The sequence below is a fragment of the Aedes aegypti genome, chromosome 1, assembly GCF_002204515.2.
Source record: "Aedes aegypti strain LVP_AGWG chromosome 1, AaegL5.0 Primary Assembly, whole genome shotgun sequence".
Lineage (NCBI taxonomy): Eukaryota > Metazoa > Arthropoda > Insecta > Diptera > Culicidae > Aedes > Aedes aegypti.
Window position 1 is genome coordinate 223,420,039 of NC_035107.1, and position 21,078 is coordinate 223,441,116.

General features: G+C 38.5%; 1 protein-coding gene across 3 annotated transcripts in view; it reads left to right on the forward strand.

The window, feature by feature from the left end:
- The window catches only part of LOC5574617 (rho GTPase-activating protein 100F), a 294,042-nt gene that overhangs the window by 230,790 nt on the left and 42,174 nt on the right, over positions 1–21,078 (forward strand). For all 3 annotated transcript variants that reach the window (XM_021857661.1, XM_021857662.1, XM_021857663.1), the window contains 2 exons: positions 3,246–3,368; positions 3,435–3,572. In XM_021857661.1, coding sequence (XP_021713353.1) covers positions 3,246–3,368; positions 3,435–3,572 — 261 coding nt within the window. The remainder of the gene's footprint in view (positions 1–3,245; positions 3,369–3,434; positions 3,573–21,078) is intronic.

Below are 21,078 nucleotides of genomic sequence, written 5' to 3' on the forward strand. Positions count from 1 at the left end.
AAGCGCAATATTGAACAACAGGCACGAAAGTCCGTCGCCCTGTCGTAGTCCCCGCCGAGACTCGAACGAACTGGAGTGTTCGCCCGAGATCTTCACGCAGTTTTGCACACCGTCCATCGTTGCTCTGATCAATCTTGTGAGCTTCCCGGGAAAGCTGTTCTCATCCATGATGCATTACTTGTATTTTGAAAAAATAATTGTTCTTTTCAATGTATTCGAATCCTCTGAGCAGAATCTCAAATAATGTGAATAATGTAACTCAAACTTTTTTCTGTGGATAACAAATAAGGGACTATTATACTTCAAATCGTCATTTATTTAGATTTTTATGATTGTTATGTATGAGAGACTTAAAAAATTGCGCCAAATGATCTACTTGCCCCACCATGGTGGGGTAAGTGGATCACCTTTAAAAAAAATCTGTTCTCGAAACAAATGTAGTGTGATTATGTTTAATAAGAATGATATTACCCTCGCTCTAGTTATTAGTGCTACTTATGTTACATTTTAATACTTTAAAATCAAAAAGTATTTTTATTAAATCAAACTATTATAAAAAGTATGTATATATTAATTCATACTAATTTGAACAAAAAAAAAAACGTTGTAACTAGAAAAATTTGGAGAAAATTCTTCCTTTTATACGCAAAAGTTGTACAGAAGTATTGTAGGATTATTCTTAAAAATATTTTCGAAAAACACTCATGGTTTAAAAACATTAGTTACATTTACTTTTGAATAACAAACTGAAATCCTTCTATTTTATGGATGAATATATGTGTATCATCTGTCTAGAACAATTTATATGGTCAAATAAGGTACGATACTATGCTTTCGATTGGAAAATAAGTATATTTTGCTCTTTTACAACTCAGCTTAGATAAACCACGAAAAGTTTCGTGTGAATTTTGAAATTATTATTCTTTTAATATTTTTTATAAAAGAAAGGTTAAAAAAAAACTTTTAGGTGGATTAATTCAAATTTTCTATGGCCAATTTGACAAATTCAAGCTGAGAATGGAACAAAATAAATGAAAACAACATTTGCGGATAGTATAGCTTATTAAATTTCTCGTAAGCAGTCTGCCAATAAATGATAATTATTCTTGATCCACTTACCCCACCCCATTAAAAAGTAGGGGTGAGTGTACCATGTCCAATATATTTGTATTTATTTATAAAAATGACATATTTTTCATTGTGATTCATTCAATCAGAACTGAAATGCTCACCATGTGTCGAAAAAAATAATAGAATTCGATTTTAGACAGAGATATAATGAATTTTTGATTGATGGAAAACAATTTTCAAATTAATTACTTTTTGCAGCTAACAAGTTTGCTTGTGTTAGTGTACGTGTAGTACCAGTTTTGCAATAGTATCAGTGTGGGCGTAAGAATATAACCTAAAACGAAGCAATGGTGCAAAAACATTCAACATATTCAAGTATTTATGCTTTATATTGACAAACGATCCACTTACCCCACTGCTACACTTCCCCCACTGACCTTACCTTGAACCTTTTGATTCCGCCCTAGTTGCTTATCTTTAAGGTGAAACATCTCAGAATCCAAAGATGGCCGGCACAATGGCCGACTTGTGCCGCTACTCACAATTTAAAAGGCACAAAACTAGAGAAATAGTTGGCAAACGTTTCTGATCTTCTTATTTTAAGCTTTCTGCTAGTGCACAAAGCCAAAATAAAAAGTGCACGGTGGTTGGATGCTTTCTTTGCGAGATTTGTGCCTTTGAAGTTTTAGAGCAATCTTAGAAGTTGATTCAAAACTGTTTCACCTTAACAGATACGCGTATTTCGACTAGCACTTGTAGCCTTTTTCAGTGTCAGTTACTCATATCCACTCGTATCACAAAGGGAGCAATAGCGATATTCGTCCTCTTTAGTTTTCTAGCTCTATTCATTTTCATAGACTTATGCTGTTCCTCAAACAAACGATTCGATGGTCCATCCACCATCCATCCTGGACCCCAACTAAGAAGCTCCATAACGGCAACGTGTACTCGCAGTGTCCACCTGCCAAAACTGCACCCGTGGTTGATGAGTGTGGAGATCAAGTAGGATTACAGTGAATGACGAAGATGGCCTAGCTTTGCAGGAAGATTGCTCCAACGACTTGCCACCCTATAACCACAGACAATCAAACGTATGACTTACACTTTTTTTCTTGAAAATCCTTCGCCAACCATTACATCTGGTGTGCATGTTGCACGGAATACTGTTTTGTGCAACGACACCACCAGAAGGCGCTTGTTTTGATACGTCAAATATGTAGAAAAAACTATGCGCGCGCCTCTGGTTTTGCAACTTAGTGAATTCATAGTGAGCGTTAAATGAGTGGTCGATGGAAGTTTCGTCAGTGTTACGTCTGTTCATCTGTGCTACAACAGTAAACGATGAAAGACGGGATGTTTCTGAGGATATACGTGATGCTACCCATCTAATGCTTCGCAGAAGAAGAGCATCGGTTATGTTCAGAAGTTGGAAAAGTATAGAGTATAAATAAATCCCAGTTGTTTCAACGGACGGTTCGCATGACGACGACCGATGGCGCTGAGGTCGCGGAGAGTAATTAACATTCGAGAATGATGTAGAAACATGGTCGACGCTATTAGAATACATAATAACACCAGATCAGCTAGGGAAGGTCGTCTTTGGTCGGCGGATGTTTGCGGTGAGTTGTTGAGACTTTCCGGAATGATTTAATGGATGGAAGTGAGATTAGATGAACAACCAGAAGCAGATTCAACAACCAGAAGAGTTTTTAGAATCCACATCCATGAATGTAGCTCGATAACGCCCGATTTGAGTCGCTAAAGTATGCTTTGAGAAGAAATCACAATAATTCACATCGCTTCATGGCGTCTAATCGCCTTCCGATGTTCGACGTATTTTGCCTTCTCCATTTTGATAAAGAGGGAATCGAACCATGATATTGCTGAATAGCTGCACGGATAAATAGGCCCTGAAGAAGCTAAGAAAGATTAATTGGGTGAATTTTATGATACATCAAAACTGTAACAACATGTAAAAATTATATATTTATCACGTCGACACTTCATGACCTTTACTTATGTCATACTTAGAAACAGTGTAAGCCACGTCTACCAAGCAATGCAATGAACATCTTAGGTTTGATTTGTTATAAGTATTGATATTGATCTCATACTGAGTGACAGTGTTGCATAGAAAGTTCTAAAATATTATGTATTCCTATCTCTATCTACAGGCTGTGGAAAGACGTGGTGAAATGATAGTGCGAATCCTGGAACCCCGCTGCATGGGAAGTCGACAGGCCGTCGAAGCTGGACAGAAGTTTCTCAACAAAGCCGACGCACGGCACACGGTTCAGGTAAGATTCAATGGACCCTGATTGATCATCTTTTATTTGAATCTTTATCACCTTCTTAATTCACAGCTCGTGGAAATCGTCAAACGACCTGGCCAAACCCTGGGGTTGTACATTCGCGAAGGGAACGGTGCGGACCGGTCCGATGGTGTGTTCATCTCCCGGATAGCTCTGGAATCGGCCGTCTACAACAGTGGATGTCTGAGAGTGAGTATTCTCGTGCTCTTATTAACTATTGATGTTTGATGACCATTAATGTTACGAAACCATAACAGAACCTTCAGAATATCGAGTTTTATGGAGAAAGTCTGATAGTGGTAACCGTCCTCCATAAAAAAAATAAACTAGGTCAAGTTGCTAGAATTTGACTAGGATTGCGAAACAGTTTTTACGACCAAACTTTCGAAAATAATGGCGAGAAATGCAGTAAGTCGATACTGGCCAACGGAAGAAAACGACTCGGAATCTAATATCTACTTTATTGCTCTTTAATAATTGTTATTACTTGCCTCGCAGCCAACACTTGACTGCACTTCCACGGCACAATATTCTCGTGAACCGAGTGCTGCACACAGGAACAATTTGAGTCAATAATGGCCAAAATTATTTTCAGCTCTTAATGGTATCCGTATGCCCTAATGTTAGCTAAAAACTGGTTATAGCTAATCTAGGATTAATTTCGAACCGTTAACCTGAAGCGTATGGTTTGACAGATAACTTTGGATTATTCTAACAATGTATGTTGGAAAATTAAAGTTTCATAATTTTACAACCAAGCCTTCGTGCCAAACCCTGTCGAATGCTTTATCTATGACTAGAAAAGCAAGACCAGTAGAATAGCCTTCAGATTTGTTGGAATGAACCAAATTTGTTACACTCTAAGGGGTGCGAACTGGATATCCACAAGCAGCCAGGCTGCTGTCAAGTTCAAATTTTCATCAAAATGATCAAAGTATGCCTAGAAGTGCGCGGTCATTATTACGCCACGCTAAAAAATGTTATACATTTTATGTGACACAGAAACAATCAACTGTTGAAGAAACGTTTTACTTGGTCTTTTTGATGCGTAATATTTTCAGAATTTTTGTGTAATATATTTATACTAACATATGGTCAGAAACTGTCTGTTTCAGCTGACTCATTGGACTTATTGTCCTCATCAAATTGGAGTAACTTAGTGTGAAACATTTTAAGTGTGCACCTTGAAAATGGTTTCCTGCGCTACAAGCAAACAAACAACAGTTAGCACTGGTGGTAAAGTTTGTGTTCAAATTGAATGATCAAAATATCCCAGACCGCACCCCCCAAGTTACACTTAATTGATGTGAAGTCGAATGTCCATGTCAGAATCCGAACTGTTAATTGGTAAAACAAAACCTCTTTTTAAACTAACTTTTTCAAAGAGTTCACTGATAGTGGAGAGTAAGCTGATTGATAAGCACAATTCAATTCATTCAACAGTTCCATCATCACCAGAGGCTTTCATATTTTGATTTTTTTTTTTTCAAGTTCTCATGTCTATCAAATCTATCGTCTTGGAATTGTCTAAAATTTCTATTGATGAGAATGCTTTCGAAATCTAGAGTAACATGATTTTCAATTGAACTATTGAGTTAAAAATTAAATTTATTTAATTTAGTTCATAATATTTCATTTTCCCCCTTCCATTAAGAGATTTGGCAAGTTTTTCCAAAGTTTTTGATATTTTCCAAAAAACAAATGCTTAGAGCCAGGGTTCAAATAGAAAATTGTATTTTCAAAACTTTTGTTTCTCAGTTCACATCTACAGTTTTTCATAATCACATATTTTTCAATGTTAGCTATGTTTCACAGTGAATTCAAAAATCTCAATTTTAAAATCTAAAATTATGACCTCGAATTTCTTCCAGTTACTTATCTGTGCCCAGCAACCCTGGCAGCGTCGAAAGAAACCGTGTTATTTCGTTGCAGCAGCCCTGCCCAGAGGGGAGGCACGTTTTCGTCGTTTTCTCGCGTCTATAGTGGCAGTAAAACTTCCTCCCCAAAACTCTAAAGAGCTTTCGAATAAGTTTCGTTGCGCTTCCGTTGCTCCAAATCTTGCGCACCCTGGAAAAAGAATGCAGACGCTCTCTAGCTCGACTCCGAGCCCAAACTGCTCGTTTATTGGCATAAGATGCGAGAAGAGTTGTTTGTTCCACTTTCTTCCACCATCGGCGCGGCGCTTCCGCCGTTTGGCGGCAGGGGAAAGCAACAGCAGCTGGATAAACTTTGTTACTTCTGCGTAAAATTTCCGTCCGCAACTGAACGACCATGGAGCAGGGAAACCGCCTTGGCAACAGTTGCAGCGACATTACGACGAGACCAGCTGGATGGATGGCCTATAGCCGCCATATTGGATCTGAACGCAATGAATCCTATTTTATCCGATGCCCAACCTGGCCCTGCGTGTCGATGAGACTCTACTGATAGCGGTGATAATTAGGGTGTCCCAAATTTCACTTTGTCAGGAAACTTGGGGGCTCAATCTCCAAACGGTAGCCAAGGGTTTTTTTTATTATCTTTATTACACGAGACTTTCAGCCTGAGTCAGGTTAATCTCGGTAGACGAATATTGCACGCTAGAGGTACCTTAAGAGAATTCTCTAGTCTGGTACAGAGTTTAGTATTACAAAAACTTATAACAATGCTGGCATTCATATTGAGTGGAAGGATATTGAGGTAGAGGATTTAGGAGAATAGGTTTGCATTGGGGGTTTAATGGAGTTTGCGTAGAATTTCAAGTCATAACTAGTTCGATGTTTTCTGCCTGGGTCGGTGATATCGTTTGAAAAGATTGGGGTTATTGCTGTTTTCCAGTCGATAACCGTAATGTAGTTGCTATTTTCGTCATTGTCTCATGAAGTGCATGTCTCAGCGGGGACTGCATCCGGCGGGGTTAGGTAGTTTGATTGCTGTTTGGGAAATAATTTAAGGGGACTCAAATTAGTGCAAATAAGCCTACATCCTTTAGAAAACAAATAAGGTTGGTTTCACTTGCCTGGTCATTTTGGAGCACATTCTTGATGCTTCCCATCTGATAGAGGGTTTTAAGATGCTCGAGAGTGAGGCACTCATACAGAAAGTGCTCCACTGTATTACGAGTTCCGCATGTCTCACAGGTTCTGCGCAACGATGAATTGCTAGAGAAGTCGTGTGATGCACTTGTGTCTCCTTTACGAAATCGCGAAAGCAGGACCTGCTCCTTCCAGTTGGTTCTATCTTCCCAGGCTTCTGTACTTCCTTTAATTTTTCGGAGAAACAGGAATTGGTTTGCACACCATTCCTCTGCCCAGGCTTCGAGCCACCGGGTTTGTAATGTTGTGGATCATACATACCCTGTTCTTACTAGCCTCCTAGACCTTGGCAAAATGGTTGCAAAAAGTCAAATGTCGATCGATGTTAACGCCAAGAGTTCAATGCTCTTTTAGTAGGTATTGGACATTTATTTATCTTCATGGAAATCTTTGGAGGAGCATGTTTAACATTACATACATGGAGTCAAGTACATTTCGAAGCCTGTTTTCTGTGCCCATTTAGTGACAGCAGTGACAGCTGTTTGTAGTTTTCGTCTAACGCTTCTCGGATGTATGCCAGTAACGATTTGCTAGCAATATGTCATCAGCATACACGAGAATAAAGACTCCCTTGGGAATAACCAAGAATACACCGCTCATGGCCACAAGAAATAGCGTGACCGCGATCACTGATCCTTGTGGGACGCCAGTTTCTTCAGCAAATGAATTTGATATGCGTTTTCCAACAAGCACCTGTACGGTTCGACGGTCGAGAAAGTTTTTTACGAACATGAGCAGACTGCCGGCGATGCCTCAGCTAGCCAATTTTTTCAGCACGCCGGGTGTCCATGCTGTCCAGCGATGCTATTTCGACGTGATGTCCTTCCTTGAGTGCGTCGTTGAGAATCTGACCGAAAGAGGCCATGAACGTCCCGGATCCAAATCCAAAGTATGTTGCCGGTTATCTACTTTATGATGCTCCTCAAGCTGCTTACGATATTGGCGGGGCCAGAGTTTTTTGGAATACGTACTATGTAGCTGTGTTTCCTATCAACAACGGAGAGGGTACCATCCTTTGTTGATCCACTCGGAAGAAGATTATTAAGCATCGGGTAACCAACGTCGTCAGAATCAATCGATTTACCATTGGCCTTTTAAAGAGCATATTTCAACTCGTTCAACTTGCCCTCTGTCAGCTGGAAACTGGAACTGTGGGCAGAACCACACAGGAACGAAACGAACCGAGTAGACCACGGAAAAGGAACTCTTTCGAAGAGAAAACTAGAAAACTGAACTTGATTTAACACGGTCGCTTCATTCTTCTACTCTCGACGGAATACAAGTTTGGAATGAGCAAAGAAGAAAAGGACGTGACAGGTCAGCTAAGACTGCCCCGTTGTATTTCAGTCAATAACCTTGACGATACAAAAGCCAGTGCTACCAGTATCCTTGTTGAGCAAATCTTGTTAACAATTTCAAATATCAAAGTTAAAAATTTGATTGTTTCTGGCACGTTCCATTCATCCTGAGCAATAGAGGATACTAGCTAATTTAAAAATCAGGTTTATATTCAAAACCGGCCATATTATTAGAGAAAATTGTCACAATTTCCATTATATTGTTCCAATTAAGTTTTTTTTTATTCATTTTAGCATTGTCGGAGCTCATGGGGTAAACTTAACACCGAATATAAATGGATTTGAAACAAAAAGATTCCATGAAAATATTTTAAACTTTTGATAAAAACTTAACCTTATAAACTAGCAACACGGCCAGGCTAGCAACAAAGTGCCCTGTTGCAATTCAACTCAACGATGTGAAAGTAGGCCTTTGCCAAAACGACCAATCAGAAATGGTCTTTTTTGACAGGCAAATTGGTTTCGTTTTTGTACTTTGACCTGACACGTCTTGTCTTAGGTGCTACCGGTAGATTTCGAGAGGGAATCGCGAAGGGCCTATCTGACAAATCAATAACAATGAGAAAATAACCAATGAAATTTTCATGTGCAATTTTTAATCCCAATGGAGAAAATATACTCCATCTTTAACTATTTTACTTTAATACACATTTCATAAACCTAGTTCCAAAATCCCCATCAATACCACACACATCTCCTTCAATTTTCCTAGCTATTTCGTAATAAAAAAATATTATAAAGTTTCACCTTAAACGCACTCAAGAATGCCAGTATCGCCCAATGTTATGAGCCTGTAATCGATATTATTTTCAGTGTCGCCTATTATTTTTGCGCCGTGTTTTCATTCTGGTTTCAATTAAGCCCGCCATGTACGCCTTGTTTATGTTTTGTTTGCAGTGTCGCCGTTTACTCTCGCCGTGTTTTGATTTCGATTTCAGATGCGCCCATCACTTTGATAAACAAAAACACAGGCGTAATCAATACAGTGTGTGGTTTTGCATGAGGTGAAGTTTCGTCTTCTACAAATTTGCGTTTTTTGAATAGTTAAATTATCGAAAGGGGAAAAGTTCAAGTGCAGTGTATAGACAATCAAGCTACAATTTCACCGCTATAGTTTCCTAAATTGTGTACATTTTGTCAGTTTCGCCTAATTCGCGAATCATTCTAGATTTGATCTGTCAATGTTGGCAGCAGTAGCAGTCAAGCGTCAAAATAAGAACATGGTTCATCCATAGATTGGTGGTCGCTGAATTCTCCTTCAGTATCGCTGTTTCAGGGGATGGGTGTCGCTAACGAAAAGTATTGGGATATCGCTGAAATGAAGAGATGCCATAGCAATAGTTCGCTAGGGCGTTTGAGATACGATGTAGGTCCCTTGTAGTTGTGCCATCAACCTCAATAGATACTCCTTTGTGGCCTAGCGTTGGGCAAATATGACCACAACATCGATGTTACTGAATCGATTCAAAATTGATATTTCGAATCGATTCATCGATTTAATCGAATCATTTGAATCGATGTTTTCGAATCGATTCGATTTTTAAGTTCATATGAACATTTATAAAAACAATATCTTAAAATAAGACAAAATGCTATTTCATATGATTTGTAATTTCCTTTAACCGAATAACGTTTGAAATTTAAAATCAGATATTAAGCACTTCAATGCTGATTCAAAAGTGGGTTCATGGCTCATCAACTCATTGAAAAATACTTATAAATTTCCTCCAGTTGAATCGAAACAAAAAATCGAATGAAGAGAATCGATTCACTTGATTTAGAGTGCCCCTAACATCGATTCAAAACATCGATAAATCGGATCAAAATAATCGATTTTCGGAAAATCGATTCAAAATCGCCCATCGCTACTAGCCACACTTTTATCCGATTGTAAAAAAATAATGTATGTATGTTGGATAACTTTACCAACGTACTTTTGGAAGTCTTTCGGATCGCACTTTAAAACACCGCGTATAACTTTTCACTGGTTTATTCACACCGTTAGCTTATTCACTAGCATAAGGACCGTTCCTTTGCCTTCTCCAATATAAGAACTAAATTGCCTATTGGCTTGAGTGGCTTTTTATAGCCGCGAGGTAGAAATTGGAGAAGGCAAATGAGCTGGTTTGTAATTGGTTCTCAAAATATATCTTATAATCCTAACAATCGGCCATCCTGACCGTCATTTGACCCGAATGACGTAATTACTTTTGCACTTCTTCATCATTTTCGCTATCTTCTTCTAGAGGAATAAATCTTTTCATAAATTCAGCACATGTAGATGTTCGATTTGGCCCTTCGTGATTGCCTACTTTTTCCACATCATAACGATCATTTCTCTTCTTGTTAATTACACGGTAAGGTCCTAAGAACTTCTTTGCGATTTTCAAATGTGTTCCAAATTGAGTTCGATTGATTGCTACTAAATCTCCTACATCGTATTCGTTTGCATTTTTTCTGTGTTTATCAAATTGTTTTTTCATTTTCTCTTGTGTTTGTTGTATACTTTGTCTTGCATCTTCTCTAATTTTGTCTCTTGATTCTTCGAAAAGTTTTAACCATTCTTGTTCTATAGTTTCTGCTAATTTAACATCCTCACGTGTTCTCATTTTTGCGCCAAATAATTTTTCAAAAGGAGTCCTTCCAATACTTCTTTGCAGTGTATTATTCAAAAATCTTTGTAAATCTGTAACGTATTTGTACCACGATTCCGGATTATCAATGGCCAATTTTGCCAACGCTGGAACTATCACACCATGGATTCTTTCTACTTGGCCGTTGCCACGCGGTACTCCAGTTGTTATAAGTAAATGTTCAATCCCTTCGGATTCACAATACAAGTCAAAAGCTGTCGATGTAAAAGCCGAACCTCTATCTGATATAATTCTTTTTGGACTACCAAACACACTCTTTTGTAAATCAAGTTTCTTTATGACTTCATCTGCTGTAGTTGATTTTACTGGGTAAATCCACACAAATTTGCTAAAAGAATCCATTACCGTAAAAATATAGCGATATTGCTTGCTTGATGCTGTTAAAGGTCCTAAGTGATCAATATGATATGTTGTAAGTGGAATTTCGTCTTTGGGAATGGGATACAATAATCCTTCCTTTTTTCCTGCTTTACGACTAGCTAAGATACAGGACACACAACTTTGAGTAAACCTATCCAGTTTAGCTGATAAATCATCAATCCAGTATTCTCGCATAATGAGCTCGCTCATCTTTTTTGATGCAAAATGCCCTTGCTCATGAATTTGACGGATAACAGAATTATGCATTGATTTCGGTATGACTAAAAGCTTGCCCCCTGCGTAATTTTTATACAGAACTCCATGATCCAAAAAATAATCATCGTAATTTCCAACTCCTAAAGCTTGAATTATTGCAGCGAGCTTTTCATTTTTCCTTTGGCAAACTTTTATTTGTTCTATGACATTACTCTGTAGTAGAAGTACAACTGGGTTCCGACTTAGTGCATCAACATGTTTCATACGTTCTCCTGGCCGATGTTCCAATCTGTATTCGTATTCTTCTAACAAAAGAGCCCACCCTGCAATTCTAGGCGAAATATCTCTTTTTTCCATCGTCATTTTGAATGCAGCACAATCCGTGGCAATTGTGAATGGAATTCCTAATAAATAAATGCGAAATTTTTTCAATGCAGACACTATTGCAAGAACTTCCAATTCATAACTGGGGTAATTTGATTCAGCTGAGGAGGTTTTCTTACTGTAGTAATAAATTGGATGAAAACTACTATCGTTAGCAGATTTCTGCAGCAAGACCGCTCCGTATCCGATTTTAGATGCATCTGTGTGCAATTCTGTCAGAGCACTTGGACTATACAGTTTCAATGCAGGCTTACCACATAACGCTTCTTTTAGCTTTACCACGGCTTCTCTTTCACTGGGGCCAAATACAAATACAGTTTCTTTTCGTAATAAGTATGTGAGAGGCTTAGCAATAATAGAATACCCTTCTACAAATTTTCTAAAATAGCCGGTCAGCCCCAAAAACTGTTGCACCTCCTTGAAACTACTGGGTTCTGGAAAATTAGTAACCGCTACTATTTTATCCGGCGTTGGACGAATGACACCGTTATCAATTTCATGCCCTAAATGCTCAATTTTTCTCTTTAGTAGTTGACATTTCTTCCATTTGATTTTCAAACCGTGCTTCTCTGCTATTTCTAGAACCATTTTCAGTCTCTCTAATGCCTCTTTTTCATCCTTTGCAGGGATTAGTAAATCATCAATGTAAACGATAACAATTTTTTTCTCTATAAGTTCTCGGAAAATATCATTAATAAAACGTTGAAACACAGTTGGTGAAATACTTAACCCGAACGGAGTTCTGAGGAACTCATATTGCCCCGATGGAGTTACAAAAGCAGTAAATTTTATACTCGTTTCATCTACTGGCACGTGAAAAAATCCATTTTCAAGATATAATGTTGAAAAAATTCTCGCAGAATGAAGTTCATCAATAATATCTTCTATCAATGGTATCGGAAAATGATCACGCACAATCAATTTATTTAGTTTCCTATAATCAACACACAATCGCCTAGTCCCATCTTTTTTATGCGCTAAAACAATAGGGCTGCTGTATTCCGAAGTGCTCGGTCTAATAATTCCCTCTTCTAGCCATTCAGCTACCTGTTTATCTACTATTTGCTTCTCTAAAGGAGCTAGTCTACGTGGCAATTGCTCTATAGGAGAATCATTTTTCAAAATAATTTTCAACTTAACTCTTGTTTCTGCGTTTTGTCGTGGTGTGTAATTTTCAATCAAATTTCTAACATCTTCTCGTATCTCAATGTTTTTAATGTGATCCAACGGATCATCTTCTACCTCATCTGTTGTGATCCTCATCGCGAAATTCTCTTCCTTAGGCATAAATTTAGCTCCATCAGCAGTTACGCTAACGTCTCCGTAGATCAATAAATTTCTTCCAATTATCACGCTCTGAGGCATATCTTTTGAAGAGAGGACATCAAAAACCATACGGAGAGAAGTATGTTCAATTTGAACATCTACCCGTGTGGAGCCAAGAGTCCAAATAGTGCCATTAAGCGTTATTAACCTTTTTTTCTCGCGTTCATCAACTATCAAATTTAATTTATCAGCCCAATCTTCTCGCAACAAAGACACATCGGCTCCAGAATCAAAAAATGCTTCGACAGGTAAATTTTCTAATAAAACTGACATATAAGTTCCCTTTGAAACCATTGAAGATTTGCACACATTGACATTTTTATCACCAAATCTTTTGGGACATTCTCTGGCTAAATGACCGACCTTTCCACAGCTATAACATGCTGCACTCTTTGGTATATTATTATACCCATTAGGCGATTTCGATTGATAACCACTGTCGAAACGGGAATAACCGTATCTATTCTCCGTATTTGCAGTTGGCATTCGACTCTCCCTAGTAAACTTATTATCTTTTATTACCTGATATACACGTAGTTTCTCTCTGAACTCGCTAACAGATTTTGCTCCATAGAGCAACATCTTATCAGGGCCATTATCATTGATGCCATTAATAGTGTGAGTGATAATCGATTCTGAGTCTACATTTGCTTTTGCTCCGATTTCTCGCATAACCAAAAAGTATTCGAGAACGTTTTCTCCCAAATTCCTCTTGCGTGCCCTTAGCCGCTCATGAACCAGAGCACTATTTTCTCTGTGTTCAAACTCAGCAATTAAAAAATCTCTGAGTGCCCTCCAATTAGTAATGTGGTGAGCGCTATTAAGCGACATTTTCGCCAAGCCAATCAGCTTACGCTTCGCCACTACAAATTTACGCATATCGGATAAACCAATCGTTTCTGACATCTCTTCAAAGTCAGTAATCCATTTGTGCACAGGGTACAGATCTGTACCAGAAAATTCGGAAAAAGCTGATTCAATTTCACTTACCGTCAGACGCTGATTGAAGCCATCGTAACAATCATCACGCATGGTACCACATCGCACGGCCCAAGTATTAGCGTTGTTTTGCGCACCACCGTCGGACCTATCCGGCACATTAGAATTTCTCGTAGTAGGAATATCATTCATCATTTCACATGACACACTAACCCCAGCGTAGTTGCTGCTGTTATCACATCTCATTGCCCTTGCAACATTTCCTTCATTTCGACCATTGCCGATAGTGTTATTATTAACACAATTCAAATTTCTTCGCTGCTCATCATCTTCTTCAACTCGACCATTGCCGACAGGGACATTGCTAGCACTATTCACATTTCTTTGCAGCTCAATTTCTTCATGATATTCACTTCTATTTATTTCAAATTCTGGGTACAAAATACCGCCATTAGGCGTACTACAACTTCGCAGAGGCGTATTGTTGGTGCGACTTTCTTCTAACGCACTGGTGAGCCTCGAGTTTTCCATTCTTAAACTGTCGATCACACTTTGCAAAGCAGTCATTTGTTCTGTTAAATTCACTACGCTCATATTCGAAAAGTTCAGTTGATTGATCATTTGAGCAAAACGGTTATTGTTCGGATCACGTGGTGGTAGACCATAGTTCACTACAGGTGGAGGGTGAGGTGGAGGCAATGTTTGATTAGGTAGAATAAAGGGAGGAGGTTGAAGAAATTGGCGAGGGGATGGAGGAGCTCCGTATCCGTACGGTGGTAGGTTCGCCATTAGAAAGATTCGCAAATTTGCGAGCACAATAGTTCACAGTCTGTTTTTACCTCGTTCGGTGGCCTTTGACCGGTCACACTTTCAATGTTTTGGCGCCGCCGCTCGAGAGGTAGGCTGTTTAACACTGATTGGCGCGCTTTGAAACTGTTCTTCGAGAAAGAAAAAAAACGCACCTTCGCGCGCTTTGGCAATGCTTTCGATGAAGAAAAGCACTAAATAATTCACTTATTTCACTTATGATTTAGTTCGAATTCAATTAATGTTTTGCCTAATCACTAGATTTCAAATTCAATGTCTTAACTCAAACTAATCACTAATGGTTTATATCTAACTATGTACACTATTTCTTCAAAAACTTCAGCACTTTACGTGTCCCTTGACACAATCGCGATTCCGACACTTCCCGGACGAGCCCCCAAATTTGTTGGATAACTTTACCAACGTACTTTTGGAAGTCTTTCGGATCGCACTTTAAAACACCGCGTATAACTTTTCACTGGTTTATTCACACCGTTAGCTTATTCACTAGCATAAGGACCGTTCCTTTGCCTTCTCCAATATAAGAACTAAATTGTCTATTGGCTTGAGTGGCTTTTTATAGCCGCGAGGTAGAAATTGGAGAAGGCAAATGAGCTGGTTTGTAATTGGTTCTCAAAATATATCTTATAATCCTAACATGTATTTTTCTCTAGGCACTTTTAATTAAACGTGACAATGCGAGGAAAATCCATAGCCCTTGTCATACTGAACAACTTTAGTCAGGCTACTGAGCTATCCGCAAATAATGTTAGTCCTTGTGATACTGAGCAACTTTGCCGAAGACGCCATCTTTCTAAGTGGTCAGGCAACTGAGCTATGCGCAAAACAAAAAATCCATGCCCACTAACGCCGCCTGGTGGCGTAATTCCGTATCTGAGTGACCACCGCATGTCAATCCTTGAGCTACTGAACAACTCTTCCGAAGACACCAACCTTCCAAAACATCAGGATCTAGAGATATCATATGTTACTAAATTTTGCATTCTTATCCCTCATGGTTCATATAGTGCAAATCAGAAAAAGCGCCCCTACCGGTCAAGTTCTCAACTAAAAGGATGATCCTCAACTCCTAAAGGTAGATCGTACATAGCACTGAAACTTCGCCGAAGACAGTACTGTGCTATCTCTTTTGGCACACGAGATATTCAACAGCACCCCCAAAGTGATGAAATCCCATAAGCCCTGGGTCTCCTATAACGCAGATTCCTATTACGCCCCCCAACCATGTGTCTAATAGGAGACCTGACTAAAATCAGTTTTCAAAATCTTCATACAACACATACAGCGTGTGATTTTGTCCTGATAATGATAGAAAATAATAGATAACATGAAATTTTGCTTACTAGAAATATTATTTTGATATTAGTCACAACGGCGCATCCTCTAACCGTTATTTTTTAAAGCTTCCCCCATACAAAAGTTTATTAGTAACATCCTTGGCTACCATTCAGAGTTTGAGCCCCCAAGTTTTCTGATGACATGAAATTCTAGGCCACCCTAGTGGTGGGTGATGCAAGTCGAAGAGAAATAATTCAATTAAAAGTTGCTTTGAGGGTTGCACTCCAGTTCGACCCTTGGAGTGTCTGTCGACTGTTCGAGCGGAATCAAGGGCCTAGCGAGCAGTTACCGTGCCAAAGCCCAAAGTATGATGATGGATAAAGTTAGATCCTGATGATTGATGCCCTGGTGGTGGATGTTGCGAAGTGAATAAACCAACTAACACCAACACGTGTTTTTCGGCAACGCACAAGTGCCTCTTCGTTTAGTTAGTTTAGATTTGAGTTGAGGTTAGAAACGGATGATTTGCTTGAATGGTTTTCCGATTTTCGGGTTTGTTTTCTGTTGAGGGAACTTTTACTGCATGAGCATTGGGTATCTAATGGAGTTCAGCTTTTTCCCAAATTGAATATTTGTACTCTAGAACTTCAATGAACGAACATTTGGTCTGACCGTAGATTTAATTAGTTCGTAAACTGTAATATTTTTACACAATTTCAAAGTATCTAGTAACGTTTACGCAATTTACACTTCGCTCTCCTTTTACGACCGTCATAGCAGAGATTATACCCAAGCATTAATGATAAGCCCTAAATCAGCATCATAGATGCATACATACATTATAATAGCACTACAAATGCAGGCTCGTCTCATAACAGCACCTCCACCGCATAGAAACCCCGTTACTGCATCATTGATCCAGTGTTTTGAAAAATATACTATGTGCTTGATGTTTACAGCGGTAAGAGAGCAAACATGTAAGAAGAATTTTTATAAAATTATTGTTCAAAATATGGGGCTGATAATTCTGTCCCCCGAAGGCCTAATGCATCCATCTTTCCAACCGGTACGACGGCAGACAGGCTGCCGTTTTTTTGAAGAATACAACAGCCAGTAGATAGTCTGGGCCTTGAAACCGCTCCTAGTGGCCCTGGATATTGTTTGTTGAGACCCGTCGTATTGTATGGATGTGACAGCAATACATTTCACATTCTGATAAACCGCTTCAGACAAAGTGGAACCTTCTTCGCTGCTAACTGGCATATGTGCGCTTGTTTGGACGGAAGATGTATATCTAACAGAAGGTTTTCCGAGCAAAACAAATGCGAATATGGTGCCTCTAAGTTGGAATCAGTTGGAGGTGGCATGCTGAAGGAGACTGGATGGATACCCGGAATAACGAAGAAAGTAAGCGACAGCTTTGAGAGATAATTTCTTTTCGCAAAATGTTTTAGCCTTCCTTCGGTTGAAGTGACTATGGTGTATGGTGTTGTGCTCGTGTTTTGCAGCTGCATCCTACTTAAGAAATGGCATTCTGTTGTCGTCCTTGTTATTGAATGTCACTCGAGTGAATGTTACATTATGTTGTTTTTTTTTCTTTCGTAGAATTGTTTACAGTGCCATTTGCCAACTTGCACAAATGTTGATGTTAGCTGGGAGCAATCGATACCTTTCCTGACGTTACGTCACAACCAGGACGGCACCTGATTCTCAGCTCAGTGTTCTATAGTAAACTGTGATTAACTAAGAGCCAACGAGTTTTACATGCATATATCGGGTAGCAAGCATCCTATGCCTTGGGAAATCGAGAAAATGTCCAATCCGAAAAGATCCACGAATGAACCAAATTCGAACCCCCTTCTATCTCAGTATGGTCTTGCTTAAAAGCTATGCATTTACCATCACTTGAGCATAGTCAAAATCATAAGCACGAAGAACTGATATTTTAAATTTTCTTCAGCATTCAATTTGATAAAAGCAATGAATCTTCAAAACAGTTCGCCAAAAATAAGCCTCCAACCAATGCTCTCACATTCATGGCTTTCAGCAGGAATTCCTCATAGATCATTCAATCATTCAATCCTCCAAAAATCTGTCATGAATCTACTCAGATTTTCGCCAACGATCTTGTCAGTAAAACTACTAGTCATTTAAGAAAAAAAATTCTACCCAGGAATTCATCGACGGATACTTCTAGAAATTTAGCCAATAATACCTCTTATAAGCATGTTATCTAACATAGAACACCAAGATATAAAATATGATTGTAATGTGTGAAATAATATTACTAAAGGAATTAAAATATACATAAACCATAGAATTCCTCCTCGAATTATCTCAGGAATACTTCTATGGAGTCCTTTGGAGATACGCAGCGATTTATTCTAAAATTAGCTTTGGAATTGCTCCAAAATAACATCGAGAGTTTTCTAAAATTTCTACCAAAAGTAGATAAGGAATTTTATGAAAGGTGCATCTAGGAAGGCATTGCTTTGAAAACACAAACAAAAATTTTTGTAAAGCTCCCTTTATAAACTGCTCCAATAATTTTCAAAGGATTCCTTCAATATTAGTCTAAGAGTTCCTAAGATATTACTTAAGATATTTCATTTCGAATTCTTTCGAAAACTTCTCCCAAAAATCCTTCAGGGAATATTATAAGAGTACTGCTGATATTCTTTTATGATTTATTCTGATAAATTATTCGTATATTCCTACCAAAATTCATCCTATTTTTTTCGATGGGTGATCTACATTAACTCTTCTTCTATCAAGGGGGTGAAAACTTACGCCAACTACCAAGGGTCAAAAAAAAGTTGGAAGTGCAATTTTGAGCACGCATATCTCTGTCAATTTCGAAGCGATTTTCAAAAATTTCTCAGTAATGAAACCAGACACTATTCAAGATTGAAGTTCGTTTTTTGGGTTTTTGAAATAGATGCGTTTACCCAAAGTTATTAAGCAAAAGGCACTCCCTAGTTTTTTTGAAATTTTTTTTTACAAATTCAACATTTCAAAAAATCAAAGCGACATTAATTTGCTTGTTTGAGTGAAGTCAACATGTTTGAGCAGATCGGATTTTTTTATTACACACAATCTTTTTTTTACCCAAAATATTACGAAAATCCTATTTTTTGGACATGTTTGCCTGTAACTCAAAATTCAAAGCGATGACATATAGTTTTTTCAACATAAAATTGATTGTGAAAGCCAAAAAACATGTTCTTTAAGAAAAAAAAAATGAATTTCCGATAACCTTAAAATTACTTTTACCCAGAAAATCACACAAAAAACGTTATTCCTGAGCTTTTTTGTCTGAAAATCAAAACTGAAGACTATAGTATGTAGTTTTCTCGGCATAATTCTTCTTGTAGAAGCCAAGTGAACATGTTTGATCTGAAACTGAAATTTTTAATCACACTTAAAATTTATTTCACTTAAAATATCACGAAAAAACCTATTGATTGGACCCGCTTGCCTGTAGCTCAATATTCAAAGCGATGACATATAGCTTTTTCGACATAAAATTGATGGTTACAGTCAAATGAACATGTTCAAGTCAAAAGTGAACTTCCGATTACACTCAAAATTTATTTTACCCTCAATTTCACACTCAAACTCTTTTACTTAAAATATCACGAATATTCGTATTTTTTTGCCTGCCGCTCAAGTGAAAATCTCCGAGTAAAAAAAAATTCGATTACACTCAAAGTTTATTCCACCCAGAAAACTACACAGAAAACGTATTTCCTGAGTTTTTTGTCTGTAAATCAAAATTAAAGGCTTTGACTTTGTAGAAGTCAAGTGATTATATTTGAGTAGAAAAAAACGACGGCACTTGAAATTGTTCTAACCTAGAAAACAACACGAAAGACTTATGTCTAGAATTTGCTCATCTGTAGTTAAAAGCTCAAGGCTTTGACGTGCATTTTCTTGGGAAGCAATAACTTTTATTTTGTTCACACTCAAAATTTCCTTCAATGCTGATTAACAAACGATCTAGCTCTGAGAATACGTTTTTGTGTATCAGGTATCAGAAGGCCGGCTCCAAAGGCACGTTCCCCACCAGTTGGGAGATTTGTGCCATCGCCATATTTGAGCCTATTTCATCATCTACCCGATGGGAGAGGAAAGGGAAGGGAAAGATGGGAGGAAATAGGAGTGGGTCCCTTGAAGAGGGAAGATCGCATAAGCGAAATGAGAGCATGTAGCTCCATACCACAATGGGTTCGAACAGCGCCCTAAAAAGGGCACTGCAAAACGCGTGAGCGTAAAGAGAGCCTATAGCTCATTACCACAGCGGGTTAAGAATAACAGGATGTCCTGAAGATTCAGGCTTCTGTATTCAGTTTCACTTAATAAGTGTTTACCAAGTAATTGGAATCGCATTTGCGCAAAAACTGGACAGTTACATATCAGGTGATACGAAGTTCCATAATCGGAGTCACAACTATCACACACAAATGAGTCAGCACGCTGAATATTTGCCATGTGATAGTTGAGTCGGCAGTGGCCTGTCAACGCTCTGACCAAGAGACTGCAATTCTGCTTTGACAGATTTGTTAAATACTTCGCCACCTTTGGAGATGGCTCAGTAATATACAATTTTGTTTGACGACACGACTCCAAACTATTCCAATATTGCTTGTGCTGAGTTGCCGCCCAAGAGTTTATCTGAAGCTTCACCCAGCACTTCGAAATTGGAATAGCCGGCTCAGGGCCAATGAAGTCATGCGATGCTCCATCGCGAGCTAGCTCATCAGCCAATTCATTTCCAGCGATGGAAGAATGGCCAGGTACCCATACAAGGTTTACAGAGTTGACTGAATTCAGTTCCTCAATTTGAGTTCGACATGCGATAACAAGCTTCGACCTTGAGTTGGCCGAAGCGAGAGCTTTTATAGCAGCCTGACTATCTGAACAGAAGTATATGACTTTACCCATTACGCGCTGTTGAAGTGCTGATTGCACTCCACACATAAGAGCAAATATTTCCGCCTGAAAAACGGTGCAGTTTCTACCAAGTGAGTAAAACTGATTCAGCCTTAGCTCACGAGAATATACTCCTGCACCAGCTCTACCTTCAAGAAGGGAGCCATCAGTGTAACATACTATATTGTTTGATATACTTCTTTCCAAATAGCCAGACGTCCACTCTTCCCGTGAAGGGAATTGTGTGGTAAATGTCCTGTAAGGAAAGTTACAAGCAATTGTGAGATCACTTGGAGCAAGGACAATTTTGTCCCAATTCACCAAAAGTGGAAACAACGAAGTGTGT